At 34.8% G+C, this 20,125-nt stretch overlaps 1 protein-coding gene across 2 annotated transcripts; it reads right to left on the bottom strand.

Annotated features, from left to right (window-relative positions):
* Positions 1-272: 272 nt before the first annotated feature.
* On the bottom strand, positions 273-19,897 carry LOC121378926 (beta-1,3-galactosyltransferase 1-like). Of its 2 annotated transcripts, none has more exons than XM_041507313.1 (2): positions 19,569-19,897; positions 273-2,166 (listed from the first exon to the last, which is right to left on the bottom strand). In XM_041507313.1, the coding sequence occupies exon 2, from the start codon at positions 2,158-2,160 to the stop codon at positions 775-777; it is 1,386 nt and encodes a 461-aa protein (XP_041363247.1). In that variant the 5' UTR covers positions 2,161-2,166; positions 19,569-19,897; the 3' UTR covers positions 273-774. The 2 variants fall into 2 exon arrangements, with proteins under 2 accessions (XP_041363247.1, XP_041363246.1); XM_041507312.1 differs by lacking the exon at positions 19,569-19,897 and adding an exon at positions 10,100-10,361.
* Positions 19,898-20,125: the final 228 nt, after the last annotated feature.

Here is a 20,125-nt window from a genome sequence, read left to right on the forward strand (position 1 = left end):
ACGTCCCGCCCCTTTGTTTTTACGAAGTCAATAAATAAGAATAACAAAAGGCGAAGCTTCAGTTCTTTATTCAGTATCATAATTAAAGTAATAAACAAAATTGTAATCTATATCATAACCGACATGTAAAAGATACAACAATAATAAAATATCACAATTCAACTAAAAAAAATAGATTTAACTTTTTTCTTTTTCTTTTAATATATATATATATATATATATATATATATAGTCTTATTATTAGAGAGGAAATTCGCTACATTTTTCCATTAGTAGCAAGGGATCTTTTATATGCACCATCTCACAGACAAGATAACACATACCACGGCCTTTGAAATTATTATCGTGTAGCACTGGAAATAACCCAATGGGCCCACCGACGGGGATCGATCCTAGAATATATAGTACATCAAACAATTGAAACAACTCACAAATATATCAATATCTGTTAAAATAAATAGTACAATTATAAATATGGTACATTTGTATGATAAAACACACAAAAATGGCAGGATTAAAGGACACGCATGCGTGCTGGTCATGGGGTCAGTTTACTTAGGCCTACCGGAGTCGCCTAGATCGAATACATTCAAACCTATATTAAGCAGCCATCAAAGGATGCATCAAACAGTGACCTTTTAAGACAGGTGGCTGCATAATACAGGTCAGTTTATATCATATTAGATGATTTGGGAGAATGAAACAGTAGAGTCTTGAAACAGTAGAGTCTTAAAACAGGTGGCCGCTATAGCCCAGGGTGAGGTCGTTAACCGTTTAACACAATGAATTATCTTTAACTCTGTCCCAAATTTGATAAAATGTCTTGTGGTATATCTGCTGAGACACGATTTGACTTCCTACTACAAGTTCGCAAGGAGAAGCTGGCGTGTAGACGTAATACTGGTCTCTAGTAAAACCAATGTGCCTAAAGTTAAACAGTTTAGCCAATATTCCCGTTATCGCAGTGTCTTCGATATTTACATACGGCATATATTCCGATACCGCTAAAATTTTCATCGCTACGTCAATTGGCATGAAATACGCATTCCCTTTAACGTGTGGAGGAAATATCGAAGGCGGATATGCTGTTTTCGAAATGTTATATTTGCCTGTTCTGCCTACATCTTCGTTAGAAATGAATAGTCCGAATATAGTATTGTTCCAGTTTCGGCTACCTATCAATGCTACCAATTTGGGAACGTTTACGTACGTATCTTCGTCAACCTTCATGACATACTTGGCGGCGGGACAAAACTCTCTGATCCATCTGAAGGACATGAGAACCTTGAGCGTCAAGTTGAAGTAGCTGTCGTCAAATTCGGCAACGATAATATCCTTCTTAGCGTCTGCTTCCTTGGCAAGAGCGACGTTCCCAGTGGCGTTTTTGCTGACACCCAGAACAAAGAATACTTTAATGGGAAGCAACTGGTCGCCGCCTGACGACGATTTTCCAAGGTTAGAAATGGAAACACTACCCCACGTATCGCGAATGGCTTGTCTCTGTGACGTCATGTTATGCAATGTTATGACCATGATGACCAGTAAGGGAGTGGACCCTCTCGTACATTCGGTTGGTGCAGGTGTTTTCAGAAATCTGTAATTCAGAGGGAAAATTTTATTTGTATTGGGCTTAAAATACCACTGGTACTTCATTAATGTGTGATTGCCATAGAACTGTGATGCTGAAAATGCCCCTGGAACTGGCAACGCCGATATGTTTATATTGTTGGAATTCCTGATCTCATTTGGATCTGGAAACGCCGATATGTTTATATTGTTGGAATTCCTGATCTCAGTTGGAACTGAAAACTTGGAATTCCTGATCTCATTTGGATCTGGAAACGCCGAGATGTTTTTATTGTTGAGATTCCTGATCTCAGTTGGAACTGGCAATGCCGATATATTTTTATTGTTGTGATTCCCAAATGCATTTTGAACTGGCAACACCGAGATGTTTTTCTTGTTAGAACTCCTGATCTCAGTTTTGCTGTTAAAGTCAAGGATATGACCATGCCGGGTGTACGTTATTTTTTTATAAGCAGCCATCTCCGATAGTCTGTCCATGGTATTGATGTATATGTACACTCCAAAGGAGACAATGGTGGTAGATGTGAAGACTACAAGAATTAGGAGCAGTTTTCTGGAGTGGGATACATTCATTGTCGTCTGAAAGTAAAATAATAATAAAAGTGTCAGAAAATAGATAAATGTTTTATTATTTGGTTTACAGATGATAACATTTTAATGTTTTTTTAATTTAATAATATTTTTGTAAAATGTATTAGTTAATGTTATTAAAATATTATAATCACCCATGCATCCATCCATTAATTAATTAAAACTTGTTTGGCATGAAATACGCATTCCCTTTAACGTGTGGAGGAAATATCGAATATATGCTGTTTTCGAAATGTTATATCTGCCTGTTCTTCCTACATCTTCACAGAGTGACTCTAAACGTTTTATAAGCACAGGCTAGCTTAAGTTGGGAGTTGCGGAAATTGCAACGCAACCGTCGAGTTGGCCAACTTCGTCGTAACAGTTGACAGTCTTAGCCTAGCATTAGTGGATCAAACCACCTTAGTGGTGGACCCATTTTCTGACTGGGTTTCGTCCCGTGATAACCAATGGAAAATCAAAGGCCGTGGTATGTGCTGTCCTGGCTGTGTGAAAGTACATATAAAAGATCCCTCGCTGCTAATGGATTACGAGTAAACAAATTACCAATAGCCGATGATTAATAAATCAGTGTGCTCTAGAGGTGTCGTTAAACAAAACAAACTTTCTTTCTTTCTTTCATTAGTGTTTGATACTACATGCACGCACTAAAGATCATTATAAATTATAATGCAACACCTGCCTATAGATGTTGAAACAGCACCAAGTAACGTTCCAGCATGCTAATACTACAGGGCTTCTAGATTATCGTAGCCACACTCCCATGGCTAGTGATATTCAGTATTGGGCTAGTAAATAACTATTATAACTAGCCCGATGGCTAGTGAAACAAATACCTTGTAAAATGCTGCATTTAAGTCTTATTTTGTAAATAGGAATATTCTGCCCCTCTTCCCACCCCCAATATAATGTTTTTTAAGCTCTATCTCCCCGATTTATCTGATTATTACTACATGTATTAGTAAAACTGTATTTATTTAAAGTAGGGCTAGTGAATTTTCAATCATGGCTAGTATATTTTTAAAATCACTGATCCCATGGCTAGTGGATTTTTATAAAATTCTAGAAGCTCTGTGCTATCACTAACCCTAACCCTGAGCCTAAGCCTGAATGAACTAAATGCTGCAACGTTCGGAAGTGTTGCCCCAAGTAACAATGAGAAATTAGGAAAATGTTGTTTTCACTCAGGTTGTTCAGCAACGACATAATACAAAATATAATGATATATACATATTATGTGACATGATGGTTTACAGGAAGATTGTATAAATAAAAATGTACATCCAAGTTTTACACACAATACACATGACTTAAGCAGTGTAACGGAACCTACTAGCAAAAAACAAAAAACTATTTTTTTGTGCCCATTAACATTTTAAAAATCACTAAATTCACCTTTAATTCACATACGGTGAACTTATAAATCATAATTCAATATTTTCTTACCTGCCGATGTTGGAACAGCACTAACAATGGTCATTAAGAAAAGAACCCGTAGCTTTACACCGGACTCCCACGCTTGGGTGATTAGTGTTAAACACAGTACACGGCTGAACTGGGGAAATGTCTGTTGGCAATTTACTAGTTCCCCAGTATTGTGTCATTAAGAACCGGCATTGTTCACAAACAATAGTATACATACAACACAGAATCGGGTGTAAATCCAGGTATTCTGGCTGTAATCTGTACTGTTACAGCAGTAATAATATTAGGGACTGATCCAACATTTTGTAAGAGGGGGGATGGGGCACAACATTTTAAAAAGTTCAGTTTGGATTTGTTAAACGCAAATGACCCGGGTTCTCAAAGGAAGCAAGATCTTGGGGGGGGGGGGGGGGGGTACGCGTCATGCTATCAAGAATACTTAGAAGAAAAAAAACTCTCGGGGGGGGGGGGGTACGCGTCATGCTATCAAGAATACTTAGCAAAAAAATACTCAGAGACGTGTTTTTAAAGCAATTTAATATTGAATATTTTGGATGACGAATTTTAGAAAAAACAAAAAGTCATTAAAACGGGCACTTCAAGATAGCGAGGGGGTGGGGGAGGTCAGGGGACCGGTCTCGGTGGTGTCATGCACGGTTAAGCCATCGGACTGGTAAATACTGGGTTCGCAGCCCGGTACCGACTCTCACCCAGAGCGAATTTTATCGGCCACTACACCGACTTCTCTCTCTTTCTCTTTAATAGCCACTATAACCTCTAACAAGTAACATACTGTTCTGGACAGACAGCCCAGATAGCTGAGATGTGTGCCCAGGACAGCGTGAATGAACATTAATTGGATATAAGCACGAAAATAAATTGAAATGAAATGACCCTCATCCGCCAGTGGATACACTTTTTTGTTGTTGTATAACATAGATGTATTAATACTACCTAGACTCAGCAGGGCTTGGAAGCTGGTAATTACGTCACAGCTGAACTCGGGAATGCAAAATGGCGCTTTGTGAGCTAAATCACCGATTGAACCATTTAAGCGATACAAATTGACCACAGTCAGCAGGGCGACTCAAGCGATATGGGTAAAAGTTCGGAGTTATTCAAGGCTAAAACAAGAATTTTATTTTCTTAGACTGCAGTGTGGAAAAATTATAAACAAATTTGATTTATAAAGTTTTTTCTGTATTCGTTCGTTCGTTCGTTCATCCATCCATTAATTCCAACTTATTTTTGTGCCTAAGTCCCAATTAAGATTCAAGCATTCTGTCCTGGGCACACATCTTGGCTATCAGTGCCCCGTTCCACGGAGCGATCTTAGCCCTAAAATCACCTTAAATGCATAGCTACCGTATGTGCTTAAGGTGATCGTAGCACTAAGATCGCTTCGTGGAACGGGGCCCTGGGCTGTCTGTCCAAGAAAGTGAGTTAGTGGTTAGTGAGAAAAGTCGGTATTCTCGGAACCGGCGTGACGTCACACGGCCTAGGTACCGATCATCCGGGTCTTTGGGGGTGAAGCAAAGCCTTAGTGATTACAGGTTTACATACCTTACATATTGTCATTTATTTTCTGTAGCTAACACATAGTTGCAATATGTCTTATGTGTATTATAACAGCTTGGGTTGCCATATAAGAGAAACGAACAACGGGAATCTGAATTAGTATAATCTATATTTAGTACCGATGTGTTTCCGTGTACTTTGAATGTCGAGGGGACAGGGCAGGTTGGGCAGAATATAATTTTTGTTGATGCAATTTTCAGGTAATGTTAATTATAAATTTTAACAATTTTGAAATGATAAGATAATTATTAATATAATAATTATGATGTGGGCTAGCTACAAAATATATAATTTGTATTTATAATAAAATTTGTATGCATGATTAAGTTAATTATTTTTATGATTTAATAATTATTTTATTTCCAAATAATATGTAATAATTAAACAATGGCAAAGTTGTTACTTTACAACTTCAAAATTACAATAGTATTATTGTCATATCTTATTATATAGATGTATTGGCAATAGTATAATGTTCCACTGAATACATGCTTTTATTCTTAAAACAAAATACAGTTTCTTGAAATAATGAAATGCTTTTGTTTTTACAGATTGCAAAATTACCACATGATGTTGCCCCTTCCTTAACGGTTGAATGCAGGCAACAAAAAATAGCAATAATAAAATATAGCCATCCTCAGACCTTGACATCTAGGGGGAGCAATATCTCTGTCTACTTAGCCATCACACCTGAGATTAGTTCAAGGAGAATAATATATAGTTTCCTTTGGCATGTGAATTTATATACATGTAGTATCAATATGGTAATATTTTAAATTGCCCCCCATAAACTACATTAGGGAGCAAATAATCAGTTCCCTCAGTTATTTTCATGTCGAGGTCTACAACCTAATAAAACATAAGTGTTACCTCGTTGAACAAACATGGAAATGTTTTAATAATAGGGTTTAACCTGGTATATTTAGTAATAAAACACAAAATAATGGTTAATATATATATATATATTGGTGTTGTTTTATATCTAGTCACAATGGACATTGCAGATATTTTCTTGTTCAGTCTTGTGCTGTATTGGAATTGGAATTGTTATTGCAGTTCAATTTAAGTAATATCTACAAAACTAATTTTTAATAGTATACAGCTGGAGAAAGGAGGCAAATATGGTTGTTAATAAACTGATCTATATCGGTATGCCTTCTACTAGACTACACATATTTAACCTAAGTTGCTTTTAACCCGGGTTAAATTACCTCATGTAGATGCACTTATGTAGCATATTCAAGGAAAATACATGTATATGAATGAGATGGTTAAATGCTATATTCTTCATGTCAAACAGTGTTTTCAAAATGGAAAACAAATATCAGATATGGCAGTTGACCATTCATTTTATTGCAGGTAATTGCTAAAGCAGATTACATACACAAACACACACTGAACTGTAGAATACCATGAAACTACATATATATATGTAAAAAGGTAAGTCCTCTAACTTGAACAAGCAAAATGTTCAACCACCAAATTATATTGATCCACAATAGAATAGATTTTTATGTATTTTTAGATTTATGTATATGTATGTGTGTGTTCTTATTGCAGGCCTGCTACAGACACATTTGCAAAAAAAAAAAAATAATAATAATTAAAGTTTAAACAAGAATTTAGGCCTATATTATAATTATTATATGTGTGTAATTTAGCAGTATAAACTTTTGTTTTAAAATAAAAAAATAAATAAGATGTAGTAGCTGTAGTATGGCAAAATAAATACAAGTATAGATAATATCCAAGCAACTATGATTAAATGAAAAATAAAGACCACACAAATTTAATGATAAAGGAATACCGGTATACTCTTTATTCAAGAACTGGATGCATAGTTTTGTTGGGGGGGGGGGGGGGGGGGGGGGGGGGGGGGGGGGGTTGTTCATGGAAGACATGGAATTGTGTATTTTATTTACAGTATAATATGGGATTTTTATCACTGCACATGCTTTAACCATTTTGTTTGCTAAATTAATCTCTGTTGGTGTCAACAAGCAACAACATTAAAGTCAACATAGTCACATTCTGTGAGGGAAGCCATGAAATTCCATCAGGTTTGTCGTTTTAATGACCCTACCCACAAGTGGTGCCTAGTTTCTTCTTTTGGAAATTTGTAAAACGATATTTTTTTTAACATCATGTTATGGTTTATGCAGCCAACTGCACAACATGTTTTAGGCATCGTGACCGTTAACTGTTATAAATGATCGACCAAAGTTGCCTCATTTCACTATCAAACCATACGTAACTAAGGAGAAGCTTCACCGCGATAAACAATGGCGGCCAGGGGTCAAAGTACCCATATGTTCGGTTCCGAGAATAGTGGTCTTACATCTACCCATTGAGTCTTTAAAACTCGCTCTGGGTGGGAGCCGTTACAGGGCTGCAAACCCAGTACCTACCAGCCTTATTTTTAATTATTTTTAACCGAGAACACTGACCCTCTTAATGACAATTTTTAAATATCTACAGTTTACAAAAGTGACTTTTTAGTTGTAGAGAAAGAATGGTAAAACGTGATTACACTTGCTGTATTTGTATACTAATTAGGTAAAAGCTCATGTCTCTTGGTATATAAATACGTACAATTAAAAATGTAATGGAATTCATCACCAGCACCAGTATTGCACATACTGACATATTCTATTTTCCCTCTCAGTAAACCATTTACTGGTTTCTATAGGAAGTTTAACATTTCCAGTTCTAAGCTTACATAATATTATAGTATCTTTTGTTAACAATTTCACCAAATAATGTTCTAATTTAAATTCATACTTAAACATTCTGTAGTTAGTACCTTTAGATGAGTCACATTTAACACTGTTCCATTTTTGTACTTATTGTTAACATAATGATCGTTTAACAGCATGTTTTAACCACATAACATTCACCTGTGTACATGAATAAATGTTACATAAACCACATTCACTTAGTATACCTTTTATACAAAATAACCAAAGTATAGCATATTTGTTTTGGTTATAGGATGCCAATAACTTGAATAAGTATTATGCCAAACAATTTAAATTTTCTACAATTAACAACATTTGCCCAAAATGTTATCATTTCTTACTTTGATACTAATATCCAATGGATACAGACCACAAAGCTTGGTGTTGACTTGTTAACATAATATATAGCCTATTTGCAAAACTTGAGGTGAAGTCGTTCAATTATATCTAAATTACTAAACCTCAGACTTCATATCCATATAATAATAATCTTGTCGAACAAATCTAATTGGCAGTCAACTGATAAATCAAACTGTCTATATTGTTTTCGAAATAAAATTTTACTAATTAATAGTAATAATATGTCACCTAAAGAGGGAGATGGAGCTTAAACATTCTAAGTGTAGGGGTGGGAGTGTGTTACAGGATATTCATATTTTAAAGACTAAAATGCAATATTTGACAACTTTTATTTTCACTAACTCTTTGGCATGGTAATATTAGTTGTTTACTATCCCAACATTGAATATCACTAACCATGAGAGTTGGGCTACCATAATCTAGAAGCCCTGCATACACTTGTACATATTGTACACTTGGTTTTTCTCTCTCTTTCTCTCTCTCCGTCTGTCTGTCTGTCTGTCTGTCTGTATGTATGTATGTATGTATGTGTATATATATATATATATATATATATATATATATATATATATATATATATATTCTGACACAAAGGCACACATACATTTTCCCACATACATTTTGGGAGGAGTGGGGGAGAAGCCAGAGAGAAAAAGAGAGAGAGAGAGTAGAAGAGAACAACCTATATTTTCGTACTGCAGGCCGGCTACAGACACATTTGCAAAACTAATTATAATAATAATTAAAGTTTAACCAAGAACTTATAATATTATAGTTATTATATATATATATGTAATTTAACGGTATATACTTTTATTTTAAAATTTAAAAATAAATAAATAAGATTTAGTAGCCGAAGTATTTAAACAGGGGCGGATTAGCCTATATCCGGCTAAAAAAAAACCCCACCCCCACCACGTAGATAACCTGTAAAAATTATAATTTCAAATTATAAACATTTACATAATGTTTCGGACCCCCACCTAAAGCATAATTCACCCCTGTATTATGATAAATACTAAACAGTCCCAAAGTTGATATTTTGCTGATATGTCATTTCTTTCTATTTTCAAGCCTTTGTTCCTTTCAGTTTTAAAAGTCATCAATATAATAATAATAATAATATTTATTATTATTATTATTATTATTATTGATATATACGATAATAAATGAAAACAATTATTTATTATTAGTAATAATAATTTTAACTATTATTATTATATACTAGAATATAATTCAACTTGTTGAAACAATGAAAGTACACAACGAAAATAATAAGGATCGCGCACCTTTACTTTTGACACACGTATATCTGATGTCATGGGACGCCACCGTTGATTTTCAATGGATTTTAGAAATTGCTAATTAGGGGCGTAATCAGGGGGGGGGGGGGGGGGGGAACCCTGTGGAGTTGCAAATGATCATAAAATATGTCCGGCAGGATCCACGAACGTGCTGAAAGTGCTAACATGTTGGAAATAGTGTTTTTGAAGGCGTAAGCCTCTATTTTTCGAAAGTGATCCGGAACTGGACAAAGTGATCCGCAGCTACGCCAGCTCGAACAACACTGTTTTTGGTGCCAAATGTTTACCTAAATTTACATTTTATATCACTGTTTATTTATATGGTTGATTATCTTTATTACCAAGAATTTCTTTTAAAGTCATACGCGCGCATGTTGACAGAATTCACAATTTTGTTTGAAGTGATCCGGAACTGGCGCATCACCTGTACAAGTATATAGGGAATGTCCAAGCATCTATAAAATTAAATGAAAAATGAAGACCACACAAATATGATGATAAAACGAGTATACATACTCTATTCAAGAACTGGATGCATCTGTTTCTTTTCTTTTATGGATGTTGATGGAATTGTGTATTTTATTTACAGTATAATGTGGTTGCTATTAATGTCGGTTAATGTCGACAAGCAACAACATTAAACTCGACGTAATCACATTCTAATAATTTTTTAACATAATTTTATGATCTATGCAGCCAACTGCACAACATTTTTTAGGCATCTTGGCCGTTAACTGCTGTAAATGATCGTCCAAAGTTGCCTCAATTCACTATCAAACCATAGGCATAGGTAACTAAGGAAAAGCTTCACCGCGTCACGTGATAAACAATGGCGGCCATGAATCATAGGTCTGGCCTCAGACCACAATTAATTTCGCTATATGTTTCTATATAGCCTTAGTGGCTATAACATTTTTATTAATATCAGCAGGCCCGTGAAGTTTTGTATGTACCTTTGCCTGCATGGGGGACACATACCCTGAAAAGGACAACCCCTGTTGTCCAGCTCTTTCTCCCAGCATATTGGTTTAAACAGACACACCCTCTAAACCAGGCCGGAGTACACCCATTTTACACAAAAAGCACTACTTTTGCATGGGCCGGAATTACCACAAACAAGTCTTCAATGTCAACAAGTTACACATGTTTACAAACTACATGCTATCCCCTGTCACTTCAGTCAAACAGTTGCCACTTCATAGCTGTCTGCCATGAAATAATCACAGTCAAACAGCAGACTACTTGCGCAGTCAAACTTCCGGATTTTGGACAACCAAATGGGAAGATAACTGTAATCTGAGGCCTATCAGTCCATTTTTTCCCCTAAAAACTGGCCCACACTAATGCATTCCAATGATATACATATTAAAGCAATGCTCGGTAAGTATCGGTATGTCACCTTTAAACTGAGAGTATACAGAGGCTGTGTTAAAACACCTACCACAGTGCCTTGCCATGGCCAATTTTAGCAATGGAAACTTGAGGGACACCAACTTCAAAATGTAATAACTTTATCAAATTTTGGAATTTCTTCATACAATGAGCAGCTATTTTTTCTTCTACATATGTTCTATCTGCACAGTGTTGTCTTGGAAAGATTTTGAAATATTTAAAGGAAAAAAAATCAATCATTAGATTTTACTTCATTTTTAATTAAATATTAAACTTAAATTTAAATTTTTGAGAAACAAAAAAATCTAAAACTGTAAAATTTTGCATTTTAGATATGATAAGTGGAGGCTTAGTAAAGATATGGTGACTGAATTCATGATACATTATTAGAAATGTGTCAGAGGGATGGTGAAAGTCACAAAATTGGGGCCATTTGCAACAAATGTTTACACACTAATTTCAGGGAAAATTAGACATGATAGGCCTCATATTCAATTGTGACCTGCTGTATTTACTTAATCTACTTCATTTACTGTATTAGACATGTAGCCACTTTGTAAAAGGCAAAACAGTCCATATAAATGCATATTAATATGAATATGCCCTACAGATATCACTTAGGTATACACCATAATATTTTTTTTGTTGACGACAACTTTGAAAATGAAGATTTTGTCACAAAATGCTGATATAAATCCTACCAAGAGGTACTTGCACCATATTTTTCAGTTTCCAGTGATAACTGTTAACAAGTGTAGTCATGTGCCAGTGTCTGGGATACCTCAGTGTAGGATTTCTTGATTGGAAGGATGTTTGTAGTAATGACCACTGAATATGCATTATGGATTATTCTGCCATATGTATTACAAGCCAAATGTTAACCTTTTTGGCACATTTTCTGCAATAAACTTGACAAGTATACCAGCATCTGATTACTGAACACAATAAATACATTCAGACAGCATAGAATATTAGCCTATTAGATTTTCTAAGGATAAAAGACCATTTTGAAAAATGACTGAAGTGTGTAATTTACATAAATGTAGGTGAAATGTATTATTAGAGTACTTAATCTTGTTAAAAACTGTATACTATTTATTTAAAGTGTTTAATTACATTTAGTAGTGATATATTCATTATATTTAGATCTTCTGTCCAATTGCAATAATTGAGAAACTCATTAAAATTCAATATGTAAAAAAAATTAAAATCTCAATATTGACTAACAAAATCCAACTTTTGCTCTTTTTTACCAAATTATTAGCTCAAAACTGTTAAAAAATATTGCAACAACCTGTAGTAACATCAGAGGTCATCTTATGCTATTTTGGAGGATACTGAAATTTAAAAGTTGAAAATTTTAATTTTAATTTTTAATAAATTCAAAAAAAATGTTTTTTAATTTAATAAAATATTTAGAAAATAAATAAATTAGTTTTCATATTCCTTGTGGTATGCACAATCAGTCTGTGTAATTTCACCTCTCTGGTTATAATACTTTCATCAGAATCAAGAATTTAACCGGTGTAATGTGTGAACTATATCAGGCCTCAGACCACAATTAATTTCGCTATATGTTTCTATATAGCCTTAGTGGCTATAACATTTTTATTAATATCAGCAGGCCCGTGAAGTTTTGTATGTACCTTTGCCTGCATGGGGGACACATACCCTGAAAAGGACAACCCCTGTTGTCCAGCTCTTTCTCCCAGCATATTGGTTTAAACAGACACACCCTCTAAACCAGGCCGGAGTACACCCATTTTACACAAAAAGCACTACTTTTGCATGGGCCGGAATTACCACAAACAAGTCTTCAATGTCAACAAGTTACACATGTTTACAAACTACATGCTATCCCCTGTCACTTCAGTCAAACAGTTGCCACTTCATAGCTGTCTGCCATGAAATAATCACAGTCAAACAGCAGACTACTTGCGCGGTCAAACTTCCGGATTTTGGACAACCAAATGGGAAGATAACTGTAATCTGAGGCCGTCTCACTACAGGTTGGACTATACCAATTCAAATCCCATAGGCGACCATGTTAACGTTTGTGTTTAAAAACACTATATGCAATATATCAACCAAACTGTGACCCATAAATATCAGTACTACAACCCCTACCTCAAAGTATTAACTGCAGAAAATGGTACCTTTCATGGCTCATTTTCGGTATAACCAGATGTTTCTGCAACACCCCTAGTTTCGCACAAAATTTGAGTACTTTTTTTTTTTACAGGTACCCCATACATGTTCCAAGCACAAGGCTACTTGACACGGTGGTACTACATCAAATAAAACTGCATACATTTTTAGCTCAGATAAAACTAATTTTTTTTACAACCAACACACTCACATTTATAACCAATCACAGGACTTGTGGTGTTAACTTCTCTATCAAAAGTTCGGTACACCTCGAACTTCGACCCAGCCGGAAATTAATTGGTATAGTGCAACCTATACTGATAACATACATGTTTCAAAAGGTGGTGAATCATGTGTTTTTATGACAACCAGGATCTGGTGTCTTCTGACATAAACTGACAACCTCACTGAAACTGTTGTTTCTACAGTGCAACCTAATTTAATGTACACCTCACAAAGCACATGTATTTTGTACAGTTTTGTACAAATGCAATATGTCATATTTGAAAAAATATATATTTTTTAAATAATACTCCTGAAGATATTTACTGTCAGATGTGTGTGTGTGCTCAGCTATATATGTAGAGACAGCATGGCTATTCAGAGTACCTCAACTCCTTAAACTTGTTCCATTGAAACACATGTACTTGACTGACCCCTAGATTATGAAGACCTCAATAGGCACATCAAAGAAATATCAGTATTAAAAAAATACAATGTCTGAGGAAGGAAAAACCAACATGACTGCATCTGTATGACGTAATGACTTAATGTCCTGCACATCACTGTTGGAAGAAAATCCTGTATGCTGAGTGTGGGCATCTTCAAGTTACCATGTGCGGGAATTTCAAATCCATCAGCTATGCAGATTTTCAAATTGGACCATCAAAACCATTGGCAGCCACCAATATTCCAGACTATATTTTATGTATACCCTACTGTAGTTGGAGGTTTTAAATATTTGTGATATCTGGAATTATCATGCAGCTTTCGCATATTTATTTTTGATTCATTACTAAAAAAAACTGTTTTTAAGTGACATAATTACCCGAACATCTATTTTATTGCATTATTTTCTAATCCAGATCAATACAATATGTATATTGGATGTATTCCTACAATCTGTAATCCAGCATATCATTTAGCTATTAACATTGGATAATACAGCATTAACAATAAAATAAATCATCAAATTACACCAAGGTAGATAATCAAATCTGGAAAAATTGGTTCCAAATCTAGTATACACTTAAAATACACTTCATGGGAGCAAACTAAGTGATTATTTTAAAAAAAGATTTTTCTGGAGACCTAAAGATATGTTTAACAAGCTCATTGTTATGTATAAATGAGAACAGAAGGCACAATAGTGACCAAAATTTTAATTATGGCTTTGGTAAAAAATTTCTTCAAAGTAAAAAAATGTTTCCCCTAAAACTACAAATTTGTCTAAAATATGACTTAGCACCCTATAAATATGCCAAAAGGACAATAAAAATCAAGGTCTTTAAAAAGTTAAGCTTTCATAAGTACACACATGAAACATAACTATGTTTATAGAAGTTAAAGACATTATCCCAATATTGGCACATGTTATTTTTAATATAAAAATAAATTGCTATTAAAATCTAAGTTCAGACTGCCTAGATATATTAACATATTTAAGAGCAGTTGTATATGGCAAGTCAAAAACCATGTAAATAAGAACATTCAAATCTGTATAGTATGAATTATAGGCCAAAACCAACTTTTCCTCAGTGCTAATTTTTGTTCAAACTCCATTCAGAGCTATGTACAGTAATTATTGTCAAGGTCCAGGACATTGTGAACTTGCATGGCCGAGTGACGGCTAATTAATCAAATAGTGTAGTTTAATTTAATTAAATCACAAAAATCATAGTCTTTTTTATTATGCACTGAATATGTGCTATAGGTTGGACTATACCAATTCAAATCCCATAGGCGACCATGTTAACGTTTGTGTTTAAAAACACTATATGCAATATATCAACCAAACTGTGACCCATAAATATCAGTACTACAACCCCTACCTCAAAGTATTAACTGCAGAAAATGGTACCTTTCATGGCTCATTTTCGGTATAACCAGATGTTTCTGCAACACCCCTAGTTTCGCACAAAATTTTAGTACTTTTTTTTACAGGTACCCCATACATGTTCCAAGCACAAGGCTACTTGACACGGTGGTACTACATCAAATAAAATTGCATACATTTTAAGCCCAGATAAAACTAATTTTTTTTACAACCAACACACTCACATTTATAACCAATCACAGGACTTGTGGTGTTAACTTCTCTATCAAAATTTCGGTACACCTCGAACTTCGACCCAGCCGGAAATTAATTGGTATAGTGCAACCTATACAGATGTCATCTGCCATTGAAACCCATGTTAAACTGCCCAACTTCAAGCGAAGATTGCCCATAGAACGGGTTCTTGTTGGCACAAACAACATACACCATTGCGAACATACATTATATAAGCATTTATTTTCACTCCAAAATTGAGAACATTTCCGTTTATGTTTTTTGCTATAGGAACGCATCTGACTGTAGTACCGGTCCGAACAGGTGGTTCATTAACCGATTCACTCCGGCTGTCACTTGCGCTATATACCCATGTCCCAAATGGTCGATGCACAATATTACAAAATAACATGGGCAAAATACAGCCAGAAGGCTTACCATTAAACATACATATTGTTTTAATTCTTCACCATTTCCTAGAAGTGAATATGTGAACGATAACATGTGTCACAATTAGGAACTATAGTGGACCATGATGAATGAACTCTCACCCGGAAGTGATCTGTGTAGTGAGACCTTAAAGTCTAGTGACCGATTTTGTCAAACTTGGTTTGAAGTCAATTTGATAAGTTGGGTCATTTACACCATGGAAAGCTATACTAGAGCCGTGTAACTTATGAACTCTAACCAATACACCAAAAGATAGATGCACCATACCATCCAATAAAACTTCATATCACATTGTTACTCCTTGGTCATCCACACAATAGATGGCCATCGAACAAGCAGCCACTATATGGTTATGTATGACCTTGTTGGTAGTTCTGATATGGGGAACATGCAAAGAAGCTAATTATCTAGTTAATTCATTAAAAATATTAGTTTCCATCAATTGTTGCTATGGGCAACAATTGTTTCATAATGAAGTGTTGAGATCCTGTTTTTTTCTGTATATTTCAGCATGAAGGTCCACATATTATTAATGGCAGATACAAATTCTACTTTCATAGTAGAATACTACATTATATATTCACAATACCATCAAAACTGTTTGTCACTATGACTACATTCGAAAAAATTCATTATGTACAAAATCACAGAAATTAGGGTGAATTTAGATATTGACCTCGTGACCTTGAATTTTGACCTTTTACAATGAGAAACTCAGTGTTAGACACTCAGATCAATTTATTTATTACATGTAAGAACACTAGAATATACATTTTGACACACACACCCCTAAAAAATACAAAGAAAATAAAAATAAAAATGATAAAAATAAATAAAATTGACATATTTCCAATATTTACCCAAAATAGGGCCCCCATATGCTTGGCTCAAATCCACATCGATGTAATTACCTTTTATAAGGATGCTACACTAGTACATTTTCATTTTGGCTTGCTAAACTTATATATTTTGGGATAAACAGTAATTTCATGTTTTACATTATGGTCTCACTACACAGATGTCATCTGCCATTGAAACCCATGTTAAACTGCCCAACTTCAAGCGAAGATTTCCCATAGAACGGGTTCTCGTTGGCACAAACAACATACACCATTGCGAACATACATTATATAAGCATTTATTTTCACTCCAAAATTGAGAACATTTCAGTCTCTGTTTTTTGCTATAGGACCGCATCTGACTGTAGTACCGGTCCGAACAGGTGGTTCATTAACCGATTCACTCCGGCTGTCACTTGTGCTATATACCCATGTCCCAAAAGGTCGATGCACAATTTTACAAAATAACATGGGCAAAATACAGCCAGAAGGCTTACCATTAAACATACATATTGTTTTAATTCTTCACCATTTCCTAGAAGTGAATATGTGAACGATAACATGTGTCACAATTAGGAACTATAGTGGACCATGATGAATGAACTCTTACCCGGAAGTGATCTGTGTAGTGAGACCTTAGTCACTTCGTACCCAAGTCATATCGTACCATCCATTTCGTACCATGCTGCCTGGTCATTTCGTACCATTGCAAAAAGTCATTTCGTACCCAAGTCATTTCATACCCTAGTCATTTCGTATCATTGTGAAACGTCATTTCGTACCCTAGTCATTTCATTCCAGTATATAGAAAACGAATTGACTATAGCTTAAAAGCAATGGGTTTTGTTTTAAAACTTTATTTTGACAGTTTGAAAACCAGAACACGTTATTGTGCAGTATATCGTTATTGATACCCATAATACCTGTCAACTGTTATTTCCATTTTACCTGACAAGAGCCGTATATGGTATTTACTACTAACTGCCAACTTCGATTTTGTGTGAAATGGCTCCAGATAATTAGTCAAAAACAACAAAACAATATAATGGACAAACAAAATATTATTTATTTATTAGGTCTTCTTTTCAAACTTGCTTATTTGCATCTTATTTGTTTAAGAAATAAACAATAACAGCCATTAAAACATTGACTACCTTACTGATTGCCAAATTAGCCAATTGCTAATGTTTATACAAAGTGGCAATAATTTTTAGTCTTTTGCTGATAAAATATCCCTTAAATTAACCACAAATTTGTAATTTAATGTTATTTTGTAAAATACATTACCGGGGTGATTGTTATAAATTGTTATACCATGGTACGATATGACTTTCAGTTATGGTACGAAATAACCAAGGTACGAAATGACTTTTTGCAATGGTACGAATGACCATGGTATGAAATGACCTTTTGCAATGGTACGAAATGACCAAGGTGCGCAATGACCAGGGTACGAAACGACCAAATTAGGTACGAAATGACTATGGTACGAAATGACCCATGGTACAAAGAAAAATATGCCGGCGTGGTGGCTGTGGAAAATCCACATGATACGTGAGGTACCGCCTTGTACCCCCAGGCGATATTCGCTGTCTCTGAGAGTTTTGAATAAATAGCTAGGCTTCCAGGGAACGTTCGTCCGTTTGGACTTGGTAAATATCATTTCTGCTCTGTTGTATAACCTTGATGTGATTGATGTGACTTTAAATATTTTAATACTGTATTATACCAATATTATTTAGACGGTGCTGCCGGTCATCTGACGCAGTAAACTGTAGGCTCACTGTCTAAATATATATAAAGATTATCCAGTCATCCTAGAGGACCTAGGTAAACTGTAGGTTATTGTCTTTATTGTGATAGGTACCTGTATTAAGTCTGTATTACAAGGTTATTGAATGAGTAGTTAGTGTTAATTAAAAATTAACCAGTTGGGAATAGAGTTGTAATTCCTTTATTAATTAAGTTCTCCTGGAAGCGTTTCTCAATTATCACACGTTATTGAATGAGTAGTTAGGGTTAATTAAAAATTAACCAGTTAGGAATAGAGTTGTAATTCCTTTATTAATTAAGTTCTGGAAGCGTTTCTCAATTATCACACGTTATTGAATGAGTAGTTAGGGTTAATTAAAAATTAACCAGTTGGGAATAGAGTTGTAATTCCTTCATTAATTAAGTTCTCCTGGAAGCGTTTCTCAATTATCAAACGTGTGGGTGTTGTGTCACGGTGAAGTGATTAGCATATTGTGTAAACTAGACACCTAGAGATTAACTAATTAAGTGATCAGTTCTGGGTTGTTATTATTTGTTGTTGTTAATTAACTACTGCGGCAGTACATTTGTCAGCGTAGGTTAATACAGATTCCAAAGTGTATTGTGTTTTAGTTGTGTTTTCTAGTGAACTAAACGTGCTATAATAATATATACTTTATATAAGATCTTATCTCTGATCATACCTAGACGAGCCACATTTGGGTATAACCGCCCGTTAAAGAGAGATCTAATAGATATACAGTTAGGAGAGATATTTGGACAATCGTGTTTCATTCAGTTACGGGTATTATAGAATCCCCGTGACAATAATATTTTGATACAATTTTAGACCGCCCGGCCTAAAATAGTGTCTACTAAAATTTATTTTATGAATCAATAGTATTTATACTTTCTTATTAGAACGACACATCAAAAATATTAAAGTTCCCTGTATTTAGTGTAAAATTCTAAATTATCCCATATTCCAACCTTCTTCCCCATGGACCAACCACTGGCCATGCCAGAGATTGGACCGGAGGGGGACATGCCTGAACCTTAGTGGACATAGGCATGCTAAAACTTATCTGAACCTGAACCACCCAATTAACTTCACTCGGAACCATGGCAGACTCACCTTGTGTGGTTTGTCACCGACCAGTTACACGATGACATCACGCCGTGGAATGCGACTCTTGCCAACAATGGACACATAGGACATGCGACACGAAAATAGGTGACTGCCGTTGACGCACAAACTGCGGTTGACACGCAAATAGTTGACTGATGGTGACATAAATAAGAAGCATGTATACAAAACAAGTGTCAAAATACACATTTAAGAGAAATATCAAAGTATATCTGCATATCCAAACATCCTCATAAGAGTTCACCGTTATTTTTTACATAGCCTACAAGTTCGTTTTCCATACGAGTTTTCCCGTTCATACGAGTTAGTTTCCATACGAGTTCACCGCATCCCAAACTGAAGCAAATGGGCCCAATTAGAAGAAAAACACACAAAATGTAATAATATTTCAGACTCGCTCTATGATTACATCTGTATGTGATTTTCTAACGGGAAATAGTTAAATCTATTTTTAAAAAGCACAAAACACGCATTATTTTAAAACATTTTAATAACAAAATACGCATTGTTTTAATAATGACAACAATGCCATATATAGCATACAA

The sequence above is a fragment of the Gigantopelta aegis genome, chromosome 8 (assembly GCF_016097555.1).
Source record: "Gigantopelta aegis isolate Gae_Host chromosome 8, Gae_host_genome, whole genome shotgun sequence".
In the NCBI taxonomy this organism is placed as follows: domain Eukaryota; kingdom Metazoa; phylum Mollusca; class Gastropoda; order Neomphalida; family Peltospiridae; genus Gigantopelta; species Gigantopelta aegis.

Coding starts and splice junctions, on each gene's coding strand:
- LOC121378926 (XM_041507313.1), bottom strand. CDS start 2,160: ATGAATGTATCCCACTCCAGAAAACTGCTCCTAATTCTTGTAGTCTTC.